The sequence below is a fragment of the Cibotium barometz genome, chromosome 7 (assembly GCF_041138505.1).
Source record: "Cibotium barometz isolate CiBa-2024 chromosome 7, ASM4113850v1, whole genome shotgun sequence".
Lineage (NCBI taxonomy): Eukaryota > Viridiplantae > Streptophyta > Polypodiopsida > Cyatheales > Cibotiaceae > Cibotium > Cibotium barometz.
Genome location: NC_141052.1, coordinates 22,824,012 through 22,844,616, shown reverse-complemented (window position 1 = coordinate 22,844,616; position 20,605 = coordinate 22,824,012). Strand labels below are relative to the sequence as shown.

At 39.0% G+C, this 20,605-nt stretch overlaps 1 protein-coding gene across 19 annotated transcripts in view; it reads left to right on the top strand.

Moving 5' to 3' along the window:
* Positions 1-20,605, top strand: part of LOC147636790 (uncharacterized) — an 89,594-nt gene that overhangs the window by 44,100 nt on the left and 24,889 nt on the right. For 10 of the 19 annotated variants that reach the window (XR_015266243.1, XR_015266235.1, XR_015266231.1 and 7 more), the window contains one exon: positions 883-983. Coding sequence is in view for 6 of the 19 variants with exons in the window: in XM_086800333.1 (XP_086656459.1) it covers positions 883-983 (101 nt within the window). In the remaining 13 variants the exon portion in view is untranslated. Of the gene's footprint in view, positions 1-882; positions 1,155-8,172; positions 8,247-14,041; positions 14,168-20,605 lie in introns of those variants that run through there. The other 9 variants (XR_015266241.1, XR_015266240.1, XR_015266238.1 and 6 more) reach the window with 3 other exon arrangements.

Genomic DNA, 20,605 nt, shown 5'->3' with positions numbered 1-20,605 from the left:
TAGGTCTAGAAAAGATGAAAAATATGAATAACCTTACTTACCTCCTATCCATGAATAAGGGTAACAACACCTGATTGAGTATTATAAATTACAATGTTACCTTACTTATTTATTATCCATAAGTAAGGGTCATTTAACATCTGATTGACTATTACCTCCTCAAAAAGAATAACAATGGCTATCTTATGGATCAATGTTAGTCAAGCCTCAATATTACATTCTCAAAAAGAATAACAATGCCCATCTTATGGATCAATGCCATTCAAGCCTAAGTTGTTCTCTTTTATAACCTTTTCTGGATCAATTATATTCAATGCTTGATAAAATATCAAAAATGGAACATCTTCACATGTGTGATGTTTCTTCAGCATGTACTCTATTTCTTATTTCATGTGGTCATTGAGTAATACATATAAAAGTATGTTCTGTTAATGTTTTATTTAAATATTACCTTCTCATAAAGAATAATGGTGGTTATATTTTTTTTGGCTTGATGCCATAAAAAGCCTCTTTTAGGCTTCATCCCATAAAAGAATAACGGCGGTTATCTTTTATGGCTTGATGCCATAATAGAATAATGGTGATTATCTTTTATGGCTTGATGCCATTCAAACCCTCTTTCTTATTGTTTATAATCTTTTGTTAAGCACACATTCAAAACTTAAAAGGTAGGAATATGCTTTGAGATTTAGGAATATGCTTTGAGATATAGGAATATGCTTTGAGATATACTTGATATGTCAACTACATGTTATGTTTTGAGATATACTTGATATGTCAACTACATTTTATGTGCCATCACAAAGTTGGACTTCAAGAAAATAGAGGCTTTATGTATGTGTGGGCATTTCTCCTTAATAATTCTTCTTTCCTATTTTACAGCATTTTGATGGGTGAAGGCCTCACATCTTTACATCTCAAAGACCTTGGGATACTTCAATCAAAGCTTCAAGTTGTAATCAGTAAGATAAAAAGAGCAAAAAGTGAGTATATTCAAATTATGTTGAAAGCACTTTATTGTTTTAAAAAACTATACTATAAGGTGTGCCATAAACTACAAACTCTCTTATGTTTAATACCATTTAGATGAAAATGGTGGAAGAAGTTCAAGGTCAAGATCTTTGCAAGAAGATACATTTCTTATCTTTCTAATATACATTGACCTACTTTGTTTCTTTCACTAATATGTTGATATTTACATGTTTCATATAGTTACTAGCTCTTTACACAAGTATACGAAACAATGAAATATTTTTTATTGGGATCCCAGTGATGTGGCATTAAAAAAAATGAATACTAGAATAAAAGTCAAATCTTCTTAGCATTATGCTCACACGTACACACACACACACACACATACACACACACACACTTGTGCATGGGCATATATGCACACACACATGTGTGTGCGTGCACCCATAAATACATACTGGAAAGCAATATTATAACAAGTTCTAAATATACTATATAGTATAGCATACTATATAGCATATATGCACACACACATATGTGTGCGTGCACCCATAAACACATGCTGGAAAAGAAATATTATAACAATTTCTAAATATACTATATAGTATACACTACAAGACAATGCTGCCATACACGCGTTTCATACACGCGATAAATTACGAACGCGTGTATGGTCGCGCCTGTATTTGAATAGAATCGGGCGCGTGTATTTTTGCATTTAAATTCGCGTGTATATTTGCATTAATAAACGCGTGTATAAAAGCGTCTATATACACGCAGTAATACACGCACCTATACACGATAATATTTACGGGGTAATACTCGCTATTATACACGGATAAATACACGCTACTATACACGGATTAATACACGCATGGCAGAGAAAAACTGAAAAAAAACTGAATTCCTTTACAAAATTAAAAACTATTTTCCTTAAACCATGTCATAGTACATTACAGTATACATCATTACACAATCCCACTACATGCATTTACAACAATGAAATATATTCAAGAATAAATCATATTGCATATGAGATGATGGAAATGTCATCAATTTAGAACATACAGTGACGGATTGGTTAGGGTTCGATCTCATCTTCAATAAGATCCATCCTTGCCAAACGATCAACATCAATATCCATTTGATCAATTGGTAAGGCTACGATTAAATTTATTCCACTATCGATATTCTGTACTCCATTGATAATGGTATCGATGTCCTGATCATCCTCATCAACATCACCATCATCCTCAATGGTAGGGTCATTCTCATGATCATGAGAAATGGCATGCTCATCCTCATTATCACGATCATCTCTTATTTCTTGATCATCGATCACAACATCTTCAATGGCATGTTCGACGTCATCTTCATTGCGGCTTGTTACATCCTCCATATGCTCCATATCAGTGAATGTATTATACATCACTTTGGAACGTGGTGCAATAGGGATGACGTACCACCATTTGATGTCATGCACCATTGGTAGATAGATAACCTACTCAAATACACACAGTACAGTAATTAATTAGCATATCAAAAGTCAAGGGGTACGCGAGCTTAGATATATATGTACATGAAACACATTAGTAAAAAAATGCATACCTGCTCACATTGTTGTGGCAATACGAGCCTATCTTTCTTTGTTTGCCAGAACTTTGTAGAGTCAATAGTTACATATCCACTTGCATGGCGTTTTATCGTTGCATCAGGCCCTTTTTCCACCACGTTCATTTGCCATTTGACATCCAAAACATACACAAAGAAGCGACGAAAGTCAAGCCTAAATATGTCTTGGATTATGCCACAATAATCATCCATTTTTCCATTAGCTCCCTCAAAGCTACTAATGACACCGCAATCTTGTGTATTTCTCTTTTCATCAATTCTTTGTGTTCGAAAATGCTTGCCTTCACACCATATAGCATTGAACATAGTGCACTGGACCAAAATAGAAACAATATTTGTGTAAGCAATGTGAATAAATATTAAAAGAAAATCACTTACAACTAATGCAAAACATTAGTTCTATGTACCTTTGACATGCATCCTCGTGCATACTCCCATTCTTCCGCCGTGATATGCAGCCCCTCGTCACTCTCTGCTCTCTCCATTTCCTCATGCAACCAATCAACATGGATATCATTCGGAAGTGTTGCTAGATGCTTAGGGTACGCCTTCCGAGAGCCATGTTGCCTCCGAAAGAGAGCTCTTTCTGCTTGCCTTTTTGTCTTTGCATCCTCATATCTTGTAACCCATCTGCTCATCACATCACTATTAAGGATACAAGTGAAATTGAGATCATCAATCAACGTTCTGTCAATTACTTTACTCTGTCCTTTTCCTTGAGGCACAATAGAGGTCATCCTCAAGTCCTCTTCATTGCTCCATAGTCGTGGCAAAGAGCTGTCCACCTGACCAAGAAATTCTGAAATATATACAAGCGACTCTTGTATCAACCAACCCTCGGCCATGCTTCCTTCAGGCCTTGCACTTTGCCTCACAAAGTCTTTTAAGGTCTTCATGAAGCGCTCTAGGAAGAACATCCAACGTGCATGCACAGTACCACATAAAGCAATTTCGTCCACTAAATGCACAATGAGATGTAGTTGACTTGTGAGAATGGTTCGCGGAAAAGTCTCCTCTACCAAACAAACCACCTCCACTGCCATAACACGCGCATCATCCAACGTGGCTGGATCAATTGCTTTGGAACTAACATATCTGAAAAATAAATAAATAGTACGTTATACCTCATGCACGTTCATTTTGCAAGGTATAATGAAGGGTGATCTGAGCATGGGTTTTACATACCTCACAAGCTCGCCCATCTTATAAATACATTTTTTCAAACTCTTATTCGCACAATGGTCGATGCTAGTAGGTAGTATGAACTGCACACATAAGAGCACATTTATGGTTTATGGCATTACAAAATTTAATTTCAACGTACGTACAAGACTTGGAAAACACTTACTTGAAGCATCTTGTGCCAATCGTGGGACTTCAACCCATATAGTTGCTCAACGCCTCTTTTCTTAGTGGTTGTAAAGGCTCCCTTCAATGATCTCATGCATCCAGTGGGAGTACGCAAAGTGGTGATGGCCTGCTTTACCTGCTTCTCCTCTTTCTTTGATATAATCCATGGTGCAGGCGGAAGACGAACGTGCCCACCCACCTCTCGTGGCCAAGCTTGACGCATACGTCCTGCGACCCGCAAGTCCTCACGTACGCTAACATTGTCTCGTTTACCAGTAATATGTTCCCAAATACCAGATCCCACATTCTTGAAGATGTGCATGGGATCAAGAAGATGGTTGATCTTAAGATGGGTCCAATATGGCAGCCGGAAAAAAATGGAGTACCTGCACAAGGGATTGCTCTATGTGACCTTTAATCCAATTAGAGACTACACAAAACAAGATTGAAAAAACATCACTATACCTGTTCATGCCATCTGGAGGAAGAATAGTTGTAGACTCCCAAATACGCTTCCAATCTTTTGCACGAAGTGTTTGTGGAGGAATGTTACTCTTACTAGCAACATATTTAGGATGATCTGAGGGGAGAAATCGATGATGATTATCGAATATAGTCTTACACAAACCATCAGCATACTCATGTACTAACGAAGGGCCACAAACAGGACATGCATGTTTACCCGATGTTTTCAAACCTGTTAAAATATAAATAAAAGTTAGAATAATAAAGTCAAACCGTCTAATTAATATATATAGCCAATAGTAATAGAGTAGGGAGGTAATTAGACGTCTTACCAGAACAATCGCTGTATCCTGGAAAGTCATGCATTGTCCACATCAACACTGCTTTTAAGTCGAAGTGTCGAGAGGAGGGAGGCCTACTAATGTCCACCACCGCAACACCTCTCCATAGTTCCTCCAACTCATCAATCAGTGGTTCAAGATAAACATCCATATGCTTGACTTTATGTTTCCCTGGAATTAGAAGGGATAACATAAGATGTCCCTTCTTGATCGCCATTGATGGTGGAAGGTTATAATTCACCAGCACAACTGGCCACACGTTGTACGCGGTGCTTTTGAAACCAAATGGATTCACTCCATCCATACCCAGGCCAAGTCTCAAGTTTCTGGGCTCTGTTTTAAAGCTGGGCCACTCATCTTCAATATGCTTCCAAGCAGGAGTGTCTGCGGGAATTCTCCACATGCCATCATCCGATCGATGTGAGGAATGCCATGACATGAGCTCTGCTATAGATTTGCACTTGAACATGTGTTTGATGCGAGGAATTATAGGAAAGTGTCGCAAGACTTTACGAGGTACATCAAAACTCTTCATATCTGTTCTGTACCTTGCTTCACCACAAGTGGGACATGTCAGAGCCTCCTTATGCGTCCCACGAAAGAGAATGCAATCATTGACGCATGCATGTATTTTATCATAATCCAGTCCTCCAAGAGATGTCACATAGCGCCTCGCTATGTCTCTTGAGGTGGGCAGTCTATTTTCCTTTGGAAGCATATTTGACAATAGCCTGCATCCAATATCATCAATTATAATTAGTCTTAAATCCTAAACCTTAAACCACTAATTCAAATTTATAAGTTAGAATGCTTACTTCAACAATGCGTCAAGACTTGCATTGCTCCATCCATAAACTGTTTGTATATTAAGTAGTTCAAGGGAAGCACGTAAAACTGAGAATGTGCACCCTTCAAACACCGGTGTCGATGAAGCTTTATAAAGATGCTCTTGTTCCATATCATCGTCGTCCATACCTTTGGGATCATCCTTAAAAAGATTTCGCACCATATCATCAAGCACCTCCTCTTCCACAACTTCGTGAGGTGCAGGGCTATTGTCGTCCCTTTCCCACTCATCTCTGACATTAGATCCCGAAGCTCCAGCATCATCTCGTCGATGCTTTACGTGCTCTCGTCGCGCGTAGGGTACCATGTTAGGGTGTGGTACTGCATCCTGCTTCAATTTATCAAATTATATGTTACAACTCTATTAATTTAATTTGGATACCATGAGTCATTTGAATACCATCAATTTACATCTACTCACCTCCAAACCTGTTTGATTCCATTCTCCATACATGGAGATATGATTCAAGGTAATTCGACGTGCTCGTACAATGCATCCTTGACATCGATTACACATACATTTGATCCGTTGTCCCAACCACACATCGCGATTACGATGACGCATTGTCTCATCTTCCTCAGAACTGCTTGAAGAGGTTGATGACATCCTGTGTACAAATCAGAAAACACAAACTCATTATATATTTTTAATGAAAGCATAAAAACGCGTGTATTCACGCGGCTATCTCCTACAATTTGCGTGTATAAACGCGGCTACTTCCTAAAAAACGCGTGTATTCACGCGGCTAATATCTGCAAAACGCGTGTATAAACGCAGCTAAAATCATGTACACGCGAATATACCTGCGTTTATATACGCGAACATAAACGCACCCATAAACGCGGCGGCATATTTAAACTAAACATAGCCCGCCTTCCCCAAATATAGATTTTGAACTTAGAAATCAACAGTGCGCCTGTTTTCGCCTCTTCCAACAGCAAAGAGGGAGCAGAGAAAGGAGCACACACACGGGAGAAGGAGGGAGCAGAGAAGGAGCAGAGAGGACTCACTTTTTCAGAGGTGAGTCACTTTGTCCTGTGCCTTGTCTCTTTTGTCAGATTTGTTTACTTTGCTCTTTGCTCTTTGGGTTTGTCTTTTTGCACACGATTGGGTTGCTGCATCCTGACAGGGGCGACAATGGCTGGTCCTTTTGTAAGGACATTCTGTTTTTGTCGGGGGGTCGGTCTTTTCGAGAAATTTTTTTCTCAGGTCGCGTGTAGGAACGCGTGTAGGAGCGCGTGTAACCTGTCTGCAGAGTTTTTCCACGCGCATATACACGCGTTTTTTGCCGGGTATATACACGCGTTTTTTGCCGGGTGTATACACGCGTTTCTGCAGACAAAAAACTGCCGCGTTTCAGATTTCAGGGTTTGCAGGCATTTGACTTGTGTAATGACAATGTGTGAGTCAAGAGACAGCCCATGATGTACATGATGATGTTTGTTGCAGGTTCTTTATGGATATTCCAGGTTCTTCATCCGATCCATTTGCGTACAGCAATTGGTTGATGGAGATGATGAATCACTTTGGGCGCCAACCTGGTCCGGTTGAGCTTACAGAGTATATGTATGTCCATCCCCCTCCTTCCCTGCCTGGTGTCTATACCCCTGTCGCGAGTATCCAGGGCACTCCAGTGCCGTCTATTCCTCCGAGTCCGACGAGACGGCATGCAGCTTCTCCTCTTCCACGTCCACCGAGGAGACATACCTCGTCCCAGACACACTCACGTACACCCTCACAGCCACCATCACGTGCTCCCTCAGAGCCACCGTCACGTCAGGGCTCACAGCCACCGTCACGTAGACAATCCCCCAGTCGTGACTCCACCCGCAGCAGTAGGAAGAGTGGGAGTGGGGGAGGATGCGGCGGGTGCTTTGGTGGGGGAGGTGGGGGAGGTGGGGGAGGTAGTAGGGCACGGGGTGAGAGAGGAGATAGAGGGAGAAGAGTTAGAGGAGACAGTTCGGAAGAGGAGGAGATGAGAGAGATGGAGAGAGTGGTTTGCTATGATGTGACGGATAGGGGCGGGATAGTGATGGATGCGAGGGGGAGGGAGGTAATGGAATACATGCGTGGGGTAGTATCAAACTCATATAGAAATTGTTTTATTAAATTCAAAGATCAAAATAGCCGATTAGTTGGGGAGGTGATAGAGGCTGTACACAGTCGGTACCCCAATCCCCCACATGCTACATTCTCGGATGTATGGGGAAGGACGCGAATAAGGGAGATCTTAAGTAATAAAAGATCTCACCTTAAAAAACTCGCGTACGATGACCGGCTAAATGTAGCTGCGGGTGGCTATCCTGCCGAGAAACCTGCCACTGCGCACAAACGCGAGTGGAAGGAGGCAAAGAAACGAGCAGAGGGTGGCGTGAAGAGCAGGCAGCATGTGGAGGCACGACGGATCCAGATGGAGACCGTTGGATCTTCGCATTTCGGATCTGGCGGCGTCGAGTCATGGGAGGCAGAGTTCGTAAGTATCCTGTCACTTTATTTGATTGTTTACTTAATTCATTGATTCTATGAATTGTTTTAATCTTACAAATTGTGTTGATTATGATACAGCGACGGGTTACGGGGAGGAAGCCCACAACCCACGATACTGCGTATGCTCGCCGGCATAGCAGACGTGACACGTGGGCCATCTTCAGAGCCGAGGGACGTATTACGGACGCGCAGTTTGAGTTGGCCATGAGACCATACGGTCGACAGGTACTTGAAAATTCGTAACAAATGGTTTTGGTTTATTGAATTGCATATATATATATATATATATACTTATATACTATATATTACTTGAACAGGCACAAGCTGCTGATGATCCACCGGCCGCCGCTGCAGAGGGTGGACGTGAGCACTACTCCTCGGACATTCCGACCGATGCGAGCTCATCTGAGCATGAGGGGAGCACCGAGTCATCATCTGGGTCTGAGTAGTACTCAGATTTGTAGTATCACATTCCATATTTAGGATGTGATTGTATATATTTTTTTGTAAACTCAAGCCATGGGCTACTTCGAGATATGGACTCCCTTGTATACATGTATGAAATTTTGATAGTAATATTGAATTGATTGATCGATAGTATTACATTCATGGCTGTCTTGAATCGTGTAATGACAATGTATGCATTCATGTCATTCTTGTCTTAATCTCCCTCGTGCATATGTTCTTCGTGGATGGTCTAATGCACCAAAAACCCTAAACCAGAGAGTGCTATTGGGTGCTGGAATGCTGGAACAGTATTCAGGCACCAAATAGCACTCTCTGGATTTTTTTTTTGCTCTCTGTTCGCGTGTATAAACGCGTCAAAACTGCTAAAAATTGCGTGTATCTGCGCGGATACACTGGAAATAACGCGTGTATACACGCGTATAAACTGGCAGTAACGCGTGTATAAGCGCATCTAAATAAAAGAAACGCGTGTACAGACGCAAGTAAAAACGCGGCTGGGACATTGGAACTGAACAGGATGCGGCTATACACCCGTGTATAACCGCGTCTAATAGAATAAGACGCGTGTATACTGGCGTGTATTAACGCGTCTGAAAAAAAAAACGCGGCTAAACACCCGTGTATACGCGCGTCTGAGAGGCACTGTACACGCGTTTTTACACGCATGTCTCTGGCCGCGAGAATACACGCGTTGATACACGGGCCCGCTACTTTTTTTCACAAGTCATTTTTAGCGGCTAAGAGCGCGGGTATGAGCCCAATCCCTTGTAGTGATAGTAACAATACTAGGATGTTTGGTCTTTTACTAGATGAGATGATAAAAATAACTATACATATTGGAATGCAATATTATAGAAAGTTATAAATATGGTATGTATCAATACTAAGATGTTTGGTCTTGTACATAAATCAACAACTATTAAGTAATGTTTATTCTAGTGTGACACAAAGTTGGGGTTTTGACTTCGGTCACTTCTTAGAATCAAAACACACTTGTATGAAACCTCACAGTCTCCTCACCTCCCTTTCTCTCCCCTAGGTTAAGATAAGGATAAACACATCAAAGGTGAGATCATAATTCATGGAAGGAAAGATGAAAGGCTCAAGAAAAGCAAGAATTTCTATCAGTCTTGCAGCTCCAAACAAGAGGCAATTCTTTGTTTGAAGAAAATCTTCCAACTCAGGATTATGTGAACGGAAACCTACGGGGAATGTTGGTAAGGTTCATCCATTCGAATTGGGCAATTTAGACAGAACATCTTAAAGTAAAACAATATAGCAATCACTTACAAGAGGATAAGATACATAGGATTTGCTTTTTGATAAGAGATTAAGAGGAATTAATTATTATTAAGAAGAAATAATAGCCAAAAGTCTATAAAAATAGAGATACACAAAGAATTGCAATTTTAAATCCATCTAGACTGTACAAAAGAGGATTACATAGGTACGTAGAGCTTGAAGAGAGCTTTGCGTCTATATAAAAACTTTCGAAAATGGGCAACCGAGCGAAAAGTTATGAGCATTTTACTACAAGAATATAAAACTGCTAAAAGTTAGCAACTTTGGGAGAAATTCTGATCATCAATGAAGTAAAGGATAAAGAAATTAGTTACATGAGTGGAAAGATCATATAAAGAGCTTCCTAGCCATATGATCAATTTTAGAAACCAATACCCGAGTGATGCAGTTGAAATTTGGGTATTGGACCACAAAAACTGCACTTCCCTCTCTTTGCATGAAACCTCAATTTTCACATAGCCTCTTGCCTTTCATCTCCTTCATGATTCAAGCTAGAGGGTAAGGGTTAACATTGCTCACAGACTGCTGGGGTATCTACTCCTCCTTCATGCGTAATATTGCGCTACAAGTTGTTTGCCGTCTATCCAATGTCAATGCATAAACATAAATACTTAAAACTCAAATGCATAGTTTATGCATATTTGACAATTCATCCTAGACCGTGACACCATATCATTGCAAGTTTTTTACCATCTACCCATGCATAAACATAAAAACTTAAAACTCATATGAGCTTCTAGCTACTACGGGAGAATATGATTGCTCCCTTATGAGATGGGCATATGTATGTACTTAGGTACTTAGCTAGCATGGTTGTTTTTTCTTGGTAAACTAAGATCACAAAAAAAAGAATGTTAATGTAAAGCTCCTAATATGCATTCGGAAAAAAAGAAATGTTAATGTAAGCTTCTAATAAACATGCATATAGAGCATGCATAGCTCCAATAAGCATACATATAGAGCATATAGAGCTCTAATATGCATACATATAGAGCATACATAGAGCATATAGAGCTCTAATATGCATACATCCCAATGTGTACCATTAACAGAAAGGGTTTAAGGTTTACAGCTTACCTCAATAGGAAGGCTAGGGTGTTGAGACCAAAACAAAGAAGACCTATAATCATAGACTAGAGTCAATGCATAGGCATAGAAGAAGACATATAATCATAGACTAGAGTCAGTGCATAGGCATAGAAGCCTCTTATGCATTCTATAAGCATGCATATTAATTGGATCACTTTTCATGTTGTATGTATGCATATTAAATCATACATAGAGCATGCATAAAGCATACATATACATGCGTGCATATTAGAGCACACATAGAGCATGCATGGCTCTAATATGCATGCATGGAACATATGTATTCTCTATGCATGCATAGCTCCAATATGCATACATAGAACATATGTATTCTCTATGCATGCATAAAGCATAGCTCTATGCATGCTAGAGCTTTGCATGCTCTATTATGCATTCATAGAGCATACATATGTATGTATGCATATTAGATCTATGTGTATGCTCTGATATTCATGCATATTAGAGCATACCCATGTGTATGCTCTAATATGCATGTATATAGGCCTCTTATACATAATATCTCTATGCAGAGAGGCCTCTTTATTCATAGAGCCCTTTATGCATACACGAAAAAAAAATCTCCTATAGCACCATTACTAGAGATAAGAATCTCATGTTACCATACATTACAATGTAGCTAGCACTTCATGTAGTTAAAATTTCATTTCTTGGCACCTCCATATCCCTCTATTGGCAACCCTCATGTGCATCTATTATCTCCCTCTTCTCATATCTCTCCTTGGAAAACCCTCACCTTGTCTCCCTGCCTCTTTTCATATCCCTCCTTGGCAAACCCCTCATCTCCCTCAAACTCATCTCCCTCCTCTAAGAGATAATTCGATTTTCCTCTCTCTTCTCTCCACAAGCATGCAACACATATGTAATGATTTCTCCTTTTCTTTACTAATAAGTAGGGCATTGTAAGTTTATGTTTTATCTCACCTAATATTTGAACTTTTTATTTTTAGAGGATATTTTAACATAAGGTGAGAAAATCTCTCCTCATAAGGTGAGAAAATCTCTCCTCATAAGGTGAGCAACCCTCTGTCACATTTTTTTTGAAAGAAACATCCAAAGTACTCATAAGTATAACATCACCTATATCATAGGCAAAAGCCTAAGTAATTTATATAATTTTGATTAGGTGTAAACACTAAACACTAAATAGCATGGTATTATTATACTTTCTTAGTTTGCATTCTCATTAAGTTTTAAAAATGTAAACAATGGCTAGATATGATAAAAATGAATACATTTTTTTTTCAAGATATTGAGAAGAGAAGGAGGAGGAGGATTATGATAATTCACGTGTATTGAATCTATATGTTTTTTGTAAAACTAGTAGCTTTTTCTAGTCTATAATTTGCAATAAAGAAAAATTACAAATAAGAAACCATGCAACCTATGAAATTGTAAGTAATATACTTAATGGAAAAAAAGATTTGATAGATTATTTATACTAGAAGTATGGTTAGTGAAAGAGATCTTGATTATTTCTTTTATACTAAGAGAGTGAAAATTGTTGTCTACAAATTTGTTATCAAGAGAGTAAAGGAGATCAAAAGAATGACTCCAAATAACACTATTACTTGGGTGAACATTACACACTTGAAAAACTTTGGGTGGTGTGAATAGTTTGTGCATTTCAAAATTTTGAGAATATTAATTTATATATGATCATAAATTATGCATATTCTTAGGAAGTAGTATGAAGTCCAAATGGTTATTACCTTTTAAATTCTTACCAAAAGAATATTGGTCTAAGCTAGGATGTGATATTTGAAGAGATACCACATCAAATAGAGAGGTTTCCCTTTAACATACAACAAGTAAATCACCATGGGCCATAACCTAGTGGTACTATGGATATCCTTGTCACACCATTTTAAAACGAAATGGACTTTGGAGATGAATCATGTGGATCTTGCTAGCTGTATCTTGCCAAGCTTATGGAAGGAGGAAAAACTCTAGCCATCAAGAATGAACCTTGCAAATTTTCAAGGTCTAGACTAAGTCAAAGGAGAAAACGAGGTCTCAATATTACCTTGTGAAGAACATAACTATATTATAGATAAAGCTAAATGAAGCTATCTCCTTTGCAAAAGATCGACTTTTGTGACTCACATTGGGTAAGAAATTTAGACATTGTACATGGTGTTATTTATCTTTTGGTTCATAGTGTTTTTTTGGATAACTAGGAAGAATTCTATGAACACTCTCTTTAATTGAGGTTGAGTAATATTTATGGCTCTATTGTTCATGGGAAGTTACATACGAAAAGAAAAATTGATCAATAATATGTTCGCATGTACAAGTAATTAGCCTTCTCCAAGCATTTATTATATATAATGGATGTTTATAAAAAAACAATCCTTACTACTTATCACCATGTACTCATTTTTAAACTTCTTCATTATTTAAGTACCCTTCATAAGAATATGCCATGTTTGAATAGAATAGATTCTCAATCCTAGTGCTAACACTAAAGTGAAGTCTGAAGACTACATAATATGCTAAAGCTCCATACGATCTTGCTTTACAAGTACGGCTACACATGTGCATGTGCATATATGTGTGTTCACAAGCATATAAAATTGTAAGTGTTAGCATCCACACATGCTTGTGGATGCATGCACATGAGTACATTCACATGTGCATGTGAGAGCATAATGCTAAGAGATTTAACATTTTTAAAAAATAATTCCACATCTTTAGGGGCCTAATAAAATTATATTGATTTTTCTCACATACTTGTGTAAAAAACTATTGCCTTTGTGAAATATAAAAATATTGAAATATTATTAAAAAAACATGAAATAAGTCAACATACATTAGAAAGATGTTGATAAGTACACCTTCTTGCATAGAACTTGAGCTTAAATTTTATACCATTTGCATTCAAATGGTATAAAACATAAGATATTTTGTAAAGTTTTGCACAGTGGTAATCTTATTTTATAGTATTTTAAATAATAAAGTGTTACGTACTCACTTTTCTCTCTTTTATCTTATTGATTTCAACTTGAAGCTTTGATTTAAGTCTCACCAGGTTTTTGAGATGTAAAGACATGAGGTTTTCATTCATCAGAAAGCTATACACAAAAGAAAGAAGACATAATGAGGATGAAGGCCTATAAATACATATCGACATATTATGAGGAGAAATGTCTACAAATACATGTAGCATTATGATATCCAAGGTTCATCGACTAAGGTACAAAACATGTACTTGGCATATCACAAGCATATCTAAAAATCATTAGTGTATCTCAAATTATTTTCCTATCTTTGTTGTATTTGTAAGTAGTCAATTTGTTTTGTCAATACATGTGTTTCATGTTTCTAGTACTATCACATATAAAAATAATTATCATAATGAGGGGATTATTATTCATAATGAGGAATTTAGTATTCATAATAACCTTCATGATATCTTTTCCAAATATTGGAGGCAAACTAGCATAGATTTATCTTAACTTCATTGTTGGATATAAATTATTACTTCTGAATCATATTCTCTAGAATGATAGTGACTTCTTTCATCTCTATTTTTTGTGCTGGTAAAAACAATTTCCTAAGTTTATATATTTATATATATATGCTTCGTTAAAAAATCCTGTCTTTTCTTTTTCCCCCCCTCCCTTTGCCTTTTGTCCTCTACTCGTCGCTAGATGATCTGGAACGTAAACGTTCTTTGTCGTTTCATTCCACCGGCCATGCTGCCGGCGGTGAATGCGTGCCTTATTTTTTTTCGTCCGCATCGGCCAGCCATGCTATTCGGCCACATCTTCTTCCTCTGTGTTGGCGTTGACGACTCCTTCTCATACACACTGTTTCATACCCCCCCCCCCCCTTCCCTTGTACTCCTACAAAGTGTCACCCAGCCCCACTATGGCTGGTGGCACGTACGGCTCCCTCCATTTCGTCCCTAATAGCCCTCCCCACTCACTCGCCACGTCCAACCAGCCCCCTCACTCCCTCTACTCACACCCACCCCCTTGCCACCTTCATCTGCTAGCGCACGCCACTCATGGACTTCTCCCTCCGAGATTCTCTATCTTAGTCTCCTTCACACTCTCTCTCAATCTTTAGTCCCTCTCTCGCTCTCGCTCTCCCTTTCCCTTTCCCCCCCTCTCTCTCTCAATCAATCAATTTCTTTCATCGTTTCTTCCATTTTTCACTGCTAGGATAAAGAAAATAACTACAACTTGATATGAACTATATTTAAAACCTAGTGGTTGAAGAATAAACTGAGAGATTAGAGGTTCTATCTCCAAGAGTTTCTCAATATATTCTACGTAAGAGAGGATCTCCACTCAACTCCCAAGCCATCTGAGTTACTTCTCGGTAATAAGCCACAATAAAGAATAATGGCTTGTGAAGGACATGCACAATGTAGAGGACATGGGTGTCCAATGGTAGTTGACTGTGATGAGGATACAACTGAATAGCAGTAGCTCCAAATGTCTCCCAAGGAAGTGGAGGACCAGCTCACATCCCCATAATCACAAATATTGCACCTCGGCCACCTCAGCGTGTAAATGGGACCAACCCTAGAAGTTCTTGATTAAGAAAAGGGATTGTCCAATGTATCTAACTAGATAATTTTTCTTTAAGAAAATAGAAGAGGTTATCTCTCTTATGTGAGAATTTTTGTTGCATGGATTGTTACGCGAAATGTGGATATATGATTAGGACAAGGCCAATAGTATATTCTAAAGTTTTTGAAAATAAACTAAGGGACATGTTTTTCTTAGGGGTGACCATTTCAAAGTGATCATTCTTGGGCAAGTGGGCAATTCCCTACCCAGGGTAAAAAAATCTTGAGTATTTATGGGGTTGGGGCAACTTCTTATAATGGTTAACCCACCACAAAGCAGGGTGAGGGCTCCTTCGAAGATTGCAAACCCGAGCTTGATAGGTTTCATGTTAGTATAGGTGAGTGAGGGGACATTTCAGCTTACTAATATGTGATAATTTATTACCACAACGGTTGCAATGCCTAGTTTGTATATGTAACTTGGTGCTCCAAGGGATGTTTTCCAGATTGTATTGTAATTGAAGCTTATGATTATATATGTATCATTTTTAAAATGATTTGTTGGCATTAAGGGATAAAGGAGCCCATGAAGGAAATTAAATTAAGGAATTTCGTCATGTGATGCATATGTACCAATAATGTGCTTAGTAATTAAAAACCTCATTGATCGTATCCTGAATCTGAAAAGTGGGCCATAGGGTGGACCGAACTAGTCAAAAACTTTCCAAAGAAAAAAATATAGATAATATAGGTCATACCCCCAAGATCATGAATATATTCGTATATCGGATAGTCAATAATTAGCTCCTGATTAGGTGATCTTCATAGAAAGTTTGGTAGTGACATCCCTCTTTACCCTGAAGGAAGGAAGGGTATAGGAGGTATCTTACAGGTTGTATCAGAGCCATGTTAAGAGTACAGAGAGAATTAATATCTTTTTGACCTCTTTATTTTTCCCCAAGTTTGGTATTAAAGTGTTTTCTCTCTTTTCACGCCAACATGATGAAGAAGCTGAAAGGAAATTTGTGCTTAAGCAGATGCGACTCTCTTCCTTCTCAGGAGAAGGAAAAGATGTGGTAAAGGTGTAGAGGCATGGATAGATTCCATGACTAACTATTTCTCTCTTGTTGGTATTAATAAAGCCAACTAATCTATGTTGGGCCGTTCCACTAATTGGTGATGCTAAGCTATGGTGGAAGGAGTCATGTGTAGAGAAAAGGGTGTCAAGAAAACACTCTCTCTTGGGAACAAAACAAGGGAGTTATTAAGGAAAGGTACTTCCCTTAGACTTTAAAACCATGAAGATGAATGAGTTCTATAGCTTGACCTAAAAGAATTCATCAATGGATGCTTACTACTCCCACTTTGTTAGACTCAAAGAAGTATGCTCTAACTATGACCTTAGCTCAATCCATTAGCCGATTTGTGCAATGCTTAAACCCTCGCCCAACCATCGGCTAGAATCCATGTAGCCGACCAGCCTTGAGGATGAAGTTTTTTGAGCTAAACCTTTATAGGAAGAGACCTTACCACGAGTCATCCAATTCAAGGTGACCCTATGGAATTCACCCTTCAATCGACCGAGATCAGTGGTCGAAATTCACTACCACTCTTTCCTCGCCCATAGACTCTATAGAATGATATGCATGGCAAAGTGGAGTGTGCCACGATTGCCATCAACCACGTCATGTTGTGCTGAATTCCCTCATCTCCCCAAGCCTCTTAACCTTTCAAAAATATTACCTCCTCCAAACTTTCCCAAGAACCCACAAACTCATCTAGCGAAAGAACTACTTCCATTCAACAACCGATTCAAGTAAGAAATAGAGTTCAAGTCCCTTGAAATATCAAGGACAGGGTCGTGGAAGAGGAAGAGTTGCTATGATTAAATATGAGGTAGCAACCCTTGAAGATGAAGAGGAGGCTAGAGCCTAGGCTTATGCTGGACAAAGCACCAAGGTGAAAATCATAATTTTCAGTGTCTATACACCAACATCCCATCATGGTAAGCATTTTAAATTGTTGATTGATTGTAGAAGTACCCATTTACTTCTTTCACCAAACTGCATCCGACAGTTAGGTCTTAATCAAAAACCATCCACAAAAATGGTCATTGAGCTAGTTAGTGGGGCAAGGAAGTAATTTCCCAGCATACCATAGGGGATCTAGAATTTGATCTCAATGTGGTAAACCAACCAACTGCTACTTCCATGTGATGCCCCTTGATATTTATGATGGTATTCTTGGAATGGATTGGCTAAAATAAAAAAGGGTGGAAAAATCTCATTCAAGGATGCCATAAAGGAAGAAGTAGTCAATCAAGACTAGCACAATCTCAAGGGTCGTATATCAGTATAGACGCACTTATAGATGCGTGTATATCCGTGCATATAGCCATGCATATAGTTACGTAAATAGCCGCGAAAACCTCTCCAGATCGTAAATTTTCCCATGGCCCCTCTCTCACTTCCATCTCTCTCTAGTTTGTGCGGCTATGTTCTCATTCTCTTGTAGTGATCACCCTTCAATCGACCGAGATCAATGGTTGAAATTCACTACCACTCTTTCCTCGCCCATAGACCCTATAGAATGATATGCATGGCAAAGTGGAGTGTGCCACGATTGCCATCAACCACGTCATGTTGTGCTGAATTCCCTCATCTCCCCAAGCCTCTGAACCTTTCAAAATTACCTCCTCCAAACTTTCCCAGGAACCCAAAAACTAATCTAGCGAAAGAATTTCTTCCATTCAACAACCGAGTCAAGTAAGAAATAGAGTTCAAGGCCCTTGAAATATCAAGGACAGGGTCGTCGAAGAGGAAGAGTTGCTATGATCAAATATGAGGTAGCAACCGTTAAAGATGAAGAGTAGGCTAGAGCCTCGGTTTATGCTAGATAGAGCACCAGGGTGAAAATCATGATTTTCAGTGATCTAGACACCAACATCCCATCATGGTAAGCATTTTAAATTGTTGATTGATTCTAGAAGTACTCATTTACTTCTTTCACACCAAACTGCATCAGACAATTAAGTCTTAATCAAAAACCATCCACAAAAATGGTCGTTGAGCTAGCTAGTGGTGGCAGGGAAGTAATTTCCAGCATACCATAGGGGATCTAGAGTTTGATCTCAATGGTAAACCAACCAACTGCTACTTGCATGTGATGCCCCTTGATATTTATGATGGTATTCTTGGAATGGATTGGTTAAAATAAAAAAGGGTGGAAAAATCTCATTCAAGGATGCCATAAAGAAAGAAGTAGTCAATGAAAACTAGCACGATCTTAAGGGTCGTATATCAGTATAGACACGCTTATAGACGCGCATATATCCGTGCATATATCCGTGCATATAGCCACGCATATAGCTATGTAAATAGCCACGTAAACCCCTCCAGATTGCAAATTCGCCCATGGCCCCTCTCTCACTTCCATGTCTCTCTAGTTTGTGCGGCTATGTTCTCATTCTCTTGTAGTGATCACCCTTCAATCGACCGAGATCAATGGTTGAAATTCACTACCACTCTTTCCTCGCCCCATAGACCCTATAGAATGATATGCATGGCAAAGTGGAGTGTGCAATGATTTCCATCAACCAAGTCATGTTGTGTTGAATTTCCTCATCTCCCCAAGCCTCTTAACCTTTCAAAATTACCTCCTCCAAACTTTCCTAGGAACCCACAAACTAATCTAGGGGAAGAATTTCTTCCATTCAACAACCGAGTCAAGTAAGAAATAGAGTTCAAGGCCCTTGAAATATCAAGGATAGGGTCGTCGAAGAGGAAGAGTTGCTATGATCAAATATGAGGTAGCAACCCTTGAAGATGAAGAGGAGGCCAGAGCCTGGGTAGAGCACGAAGGTGAAAATCGTAATTTTTAGTGATCTAGACACCAACATCCCATCATGGGTAAGCATTTTAAATTGTTGATTGATTCTAGAAGTACTCATTTACTTCTTTCACACCAAACTGCATCAGACAATTAAGTCTTAATCAAAAACCATCCACAAAAATGGTCGTTGAGCTAGCTAGTGGTGGCAGGGAAGTAATTTCCAGCATACCATAGGGGATCTAGAGTTTGATCTCAATGGTAAACCAACCAACTGCTACTTGCATGTGATGCCCCTTGATATTTATGATGGTATTCTTGGAATGGATTGGTTAAAATAAAAAAGGGTGGAAAAATCTCATTCAAGGATGCCATAAAGGAAGAAATAGTCAATAAAGACTAGCACGATTTCAAGGGTCATATATCAGCATAGACACGCTTATAGACACACATATAGATGCGCATATATCCATGCATATATCCGTGCATATAGCCATGCATATAGCTATGTAGTAAATAGCCGCGTAAACCCCTCCACATCGCAAATTCGCCCATGGCCTCTCTCTCACTTCCATGTCTCTCTAGTTTGTGCAGCTATGTTCTCATTCTCTTGTAGTGACCACCCTTCAATCGACCGAGATCAATGGTTGAAATTCACTACCACTCTTTCCTCGCCCATAGACCCTATAGAATGATATGCATGGCAAAGTGGAGTGTGACACGATTGCCATCAACCAGGTCATGTTCTGTTGAATTCCCTCATCTCCCCAAGCCTCTTAACCTTTCAAAATTACCTCCTCCAAAATTTCCCAGGAACCCACAAACTAATCTAGGGGAAGAATTGCTTCCATTCATCAACCAAGTCAAGAAAGAAATAGAGTTCAAGGCCCTTGAAATATCAAGTACAGGGTCGTCGAAGAGGAAGAGTTGCTGTGATCAAATATGAGGTAGCAGCCCTTGAAGATGAAGAGGAGGCCAGCCTGGGTTTATGCTGGATAGAGCACCAAGGTGAAAATCATAATTTTCAGTGATCTAGACACCAACATCCCATCATGGTACGCATTTTAAATTGTTGATTGATTCTGGAAGTACTCATTTACTTCTTTCACCAAACTGCATCAAACAATTAGTTCTTAATCAAAAACCATCCACAAAAAATGGTCATTGAGCTAGCTAGTGTGGCAAAGGAAGTAATTTCTTAGCATACCATAGGGGATCTAGAGTTTGATCTCAATGGTAAACCAACCAACTGCTACTTCCATGTGAGGCCCCTTGATATTTATG